Source organism: Chinchilla lanigera, unplaced genomic scaffold, assembly GCF_000276665.1.
Source record: "Chinchilla lanigera isolate Chin_1 unplaced genomic scaffold, ChiLan1.0 scaffold00068, whole genome shotgun sequence".
In the NCBI taxonomy this organism is placed as follows: domain Eukaryota; kingdom Metazoa; phylum Chordata; class Mammalia; order Rodentia; family Chinchillidae; genus Chinchilla; species Chinchilla lanigera.
The window spans coordinates 2,777,991-2,782,218 of record NW_004955469.1 but is presented as its reverse complement, the minus strand read 5'-3'; the positions used below and the strand labels follow the sequence as shown (position 1 = coordinate 2,782,218).

The following is a 4,228-nucleotide window of genomic DNA, read 5'->3' as shown; positions in this document are numbered from 1 at the left end:
CTGCCGGGCGGGCCCCGACCCCGACCGAGAGCCCGGGAACCAGGCGCCCGCCCCCGTTGGGTCCCGCCGCTCGGCGCCGGGAGCCGATGGAAAAAGTCTCCACATGGCTCGGACCCGCCGGCTCGCGGCGGCGCCCGGAATCGCGCGCTCCCGGCCCACTCGCCCTGGGCACCACGGCTGCCTGGCCTCTCGAGTGACCCAGAGGGACGCCCGGGCCGAGGCCACTACCTGGGCCCCCGCAGACCCCAATTCAGACCCGAGCGCGGCACGCACCCAGCCCGTGCCCGACTTCGCGCCCAGGCAAGTTCGGGCGCCTCGGGCTGAGCGGGCGCGGCGGCCACGCAGCCAGCCCCCGGCAGCGTGGGGCACACGGCAGCCCCGGGCTTCCGCCGGCGAGCGGGGCCGAGCTGGCAGCGGGAGGTTCCGGGAAGTTGGTCTGCGAGCCTAGAGACCGGCAGAGCCCCACTGCGGGGCTGCTGAAGTTGTGCCGCTGGGGGAGGCGCGTCCCCTTCCCGGCTCGGCGAGGCGCGGGCGCCTTCACGCGCGTGGACCCCGGGACGCGCCTTCCCGGCCGGCTTTGTCCGGTGGAGCCGGGAAGAAAGGGACGAGCGTGGAGCTCGGGCGGGGAAACCGCGGTGGGGTGCAGCATCCACCTTGGCGGGGGTCCGCCTCCTCCGCGGAAGGACGTGGCCCACAAAGAGCCTGCGGCGGTCCCCGGAAAGTGGCTCTCCCGCCCCAGCCGCGGTCCGCTAGCCCGCCTTCCCGATGGGGGCGCTTTGTTCTCGGCCCCTGTAACCCTTTCCTGGGATCCGCCCCGCCGCGCCCGCCCGCACCGGCTGGGTCCTGGGCCGCCGCCAGGTGTCAGCGCCGGCCGCCGGGTGCTCAGCCACAGCCCCCGAGTGAGGTGCGGGCCCCGAGGGTCGTGCGGGCGGGGCGCTCTGGCCACCCCTGGGAGGTGGAGGGAGGTGCGGAGCGGGGCGCTTCCCTCCCGGAAGTGGCGGTTTCCCCCTCCACATCTGGACGGCCGGGCTGCCTGGCTGTGGCAGGAGGAGGCGCGCGGGTCCTGCGCTTTTGACGGGGCGCTCAGAGCGCTGCTGTCTTCTACTAGCATTTGCGCTGGCGATGGAAGCTGGCAGTTTCTGAGAGCTCTGGGGTCTGGATCCCAGTCCAGGCGGGCACTGCCGCACCCTAAGTGACTTGTTCTCAAGTTCCAAGAGGGGTCTTTCCCACGAGTCTGGAGGAGCGGGGAGTGCTATGGTTTCTGTCTTCAGTTCACTCCTGGCTTTCAGGTCCAACATGTAGCTCTGGAGGATTGTGGTTTTCCTGGGACTCAGACTACGCCTGCAATCCTAGTTCCCACTCTGGGGGAGAGAGGGAGCTGCCCCCACGCGCCTGCTTTACCCGTCTGGCATTACCTCCTGCTCCACTCTCCAGGCCCAAGACGGGGCCGCCCTGGGGCCCCGGAGGTGGGGTATGGCACCTGCTTCCAGCTGCGGTCCAGAGAGGTGCTGGCTGCCCTCTGCCTGCCTTGGGAGAGGCAGACATTCCTGGGAACCCAGGTCCGTGGGGGCCGCCTTTGAGGGCCAGGCAGCTGGCAGCAGCCTCTCTGAGTTTCTGTTTCCTGGGGTTTTCTGCGTGCTGGACAGGAGCAGATGCTGCAGGAGGACACACTGTATCTGGCCCAGAAACTTTGACACTGTAGGGAGACACGAGGCTGCCTCTGGTGGGGAAGGAGGGAGGGAAAGTCCAGAGCTGGGAAGGCCTTCTGGAGGTGGGGGCTTCGGAGCCCCAGACACTGCCTGAGCTCTGGGAACGACTCCATCATGGAGCTTTGGTGTTCTTTTTGCTCTGTTTTATAAAGTTTAGTTTGTTTTTCCTCAGCCTTGCCCTCTTCGTTTTATAGCGAATGTCTGTGTTTGGTTAAAAGTGGGGACATGACATGGCATAAAGTACCTTCCCAGGGGCCCTTCTTCTTTCCTAAGAGAAGTAGGGCACTGGGACTTGCTGGAAACAGGTGAAGGTGCCCCAACGTTGTGGAGATCTGGCCCTCCCTGCAGGCTGACTTTGGCTCCCGTGGGAAGCGGGTCACAACCCTCCTGGGACCAGCGAAGTAGGGAGTGCCTACTTGCTGGGTCCTGGCTGTGAATGGATCAGGGGAGCCAGCTGGGACAGGAACTTGCTCAAATCCGCTCCCCAGAGACTGAAACAGGTTTGTCTAAAGAGTGTCTGTATGTTTCCCGAGGCCTTTTGTTTCCACCGAGTCAGAAAAATGGCCTGTCCTGGAATTTGCTTTTTTTTCTCTTCTCCTGCTTGAAAGGCCTAAAATCCCTTCTCCCTTAATTATGCAGACTAGTAGAGACGTTTCCCTCAGCCTCCGCCTGCCTGCCCAGCTCAGCCTTCCAGAGGTGAGGTCACTGCTGGCTTTGGCTCCCCGGGGAGGTGGAGGGTGTGAGTCTCTACCTGTGGCTCTTGATAGGTTCCAGTGGAACCTCATTAATGCACCTTGGCGGGGAGGCCTAGGAAGGAGAGGGCCTGGACAAAGGAGCCGGGAAAGGCTTCGTTTCTGCAGTTTTTATAGAAAGATCTTTTCTGTTGTGGCAGAGTTTTAGATTCCTGAAATCTCTTAAGAGTGAGGTGTCCTTGGTGTTCAGGCTTTTTCCGTGAGTTAAGAATCTGTAGTAACTTGCAAAGTATTCTTACTGTGGGCAGGACTCTCAGATATTTATTTCCCTTCCTTTATCAACAACAGCAACAAAATGCTAGACATAGTTTAGTCTCTGGATGCCGAGGCTGCGAGCATTGTGCCCCATGGCCCCTGTTGCTCCATTTTGAGTTCTGATCTGCCTTTTGCTTTTCTACCCGTCAGATTTCCAGAAGTGACCTTTGTGTGCCTGAAGTAGCAGCTTTTCTGTTCAGTTCCACTTTGTTGCTTTCTCTGGCAGTACTGAGACGCTAATGGTCTTGGTTCAAATCATTTCTAAAGGGGGCTGGGGATTTAGCTTAGCAGCACAGCGCCTGCCTGGCAAGCGCGAGGTCGTGAGTTTGATTCCCAATACCGGGAAAAAACCAAAAACAAATTATTTCTAAAATAAGAGCTGTAGACTGAGTGTGGTTCTTGCCCATGAGTGGCTTTTTGACCAAGTCCTCACGTGGATTTGGTCTTTTGTGGGCCTCAGCTTGAACCTCTGTGAGGTGCTGAGGAGAAATACACAAAGAAGATTTGCTGTCATTCTGTGCACTGTGCTCACCGCTAGACCTAGAGTAACAAAGAGATACCAACTGAGCGAGGCACGTAGGAGCCCTCTTCTGGGACAGGCTGTGCAGGGTCCTGGGGAAAGCCACTGGAGGAACCCTGTTCCTATTGCCTCAGCCAGGTTGGTCTGTAGGTACAGGGACAGTCTAGATAGCCTGGCCTGCCTAGCCCACTCTACGTCCTGATGAGCAAGGTCCCTCGTTCTTAACCCTTGACTGTGACCCTTCGCTTTGGTCCTGTCTCTGTCTCCTCACCATATGTTTTATTTGAGTTTTAGTTCACCTTTCTATATGATCTGCACCCACACTTCACAGACCAGAAACAGCTTTGGATCAGTAGAGCCACAGGATGGAGTCTCAACTCTGCCACTAGTTTACTGCATAATCTCTAGTGAGTCACCTTAGTTCCAAGTCTGTTGTCCTCATCTTCGAAAAAGACAACGTAATACCTGTTCTCCCTGCTCCATTCTGTCATTTGCCTATTCATTTCATAATGGATGTGTGAAAGTGCTTTGTGATGAAAGCACCAAGGAAAGTTAGCTGTTGATACAATTAAGATTAGCTTTTATCGAGTGCCTGTTATCGCATTCTGGGTTCTTTTCCTACATTCTTATTTAATGTTTCCCTGAAACCTTTATGATACACATCATTCATTACCCTGTTGTTTTGGCTGAGGAAGCAACAGCCTACAGAGCTGAGCCCCTCCAAGGAGCAGCAGCAGTGGAACGAGGACTCAGTATAGTGTGCGTACGTGTGTGTGTGTGAGGTGTCACCTGCTCTGAGAAGCCAGCACCTGGGGGCTGGCTGCATCCTCTGAATCCGTGGTGGGACTGCCTGGCCCATGGGGGTGAGCGTTTGGGTGGAGGGGGCTATTAAGCTGGACAGAGCTGGCGCAGTGCCTTTAGGCAAATTCTAAGCATTGGGCAATGCCCTAGGCGTCATCTAGATCTTCTCCCAGAGTGCTGAGATCAGGAGA

General features: G+C 57.9%; 1 protein-coding gene across 1 annotated transcript; it reads left to right on the top strand.

The window, feature by feature from the left end:
- The first annotated feature begins 103 nt into the window (after positions 1-103).
- On the top strand, positions 104-2,609 carry LOC106150243 (translation initiation factor IF-2-like). Its single transcript, XM_013522563.1, has 3 exons — positions 104-193; positions 255-899; positions 2,349-2,609. The coding sequence occupies exons 1-3, from the start codon at positions 104-106 to the stop codon at positions 2,607-2,609; spliced, it is 996 nt and encodes a 331-aa protein (XP_013378017.1).
- The last annotated feature ends 1,619 nt before the right edge of the window (positions 2,610-4,228 follow it).

Bases quoted from the DNA above. Each gene is read 5' to 3' on its own strand.
- LOC106150243 (XM_013522563.1), top strand. From the start codon at position 104: ATGGCTCGGACCCGCCGGCTCGCGGCGGCGCCCGGAATCGCGCGCTCC. The intron at 194-254 runs GTGACCCAGAGG...ACCCCAATTCAG, and splicing joins ACGGCTGCCTGGCCTCTCGA to ACCCGAGCGCGGCACGCACC. The intron at 900-2,348 runs GTGAGGTGCGGG...TTAATTATGCAG, and splicing joins TGCTCAGCCACAGCCCCCGA to ACTAGTAGAGACGTTTCCCT.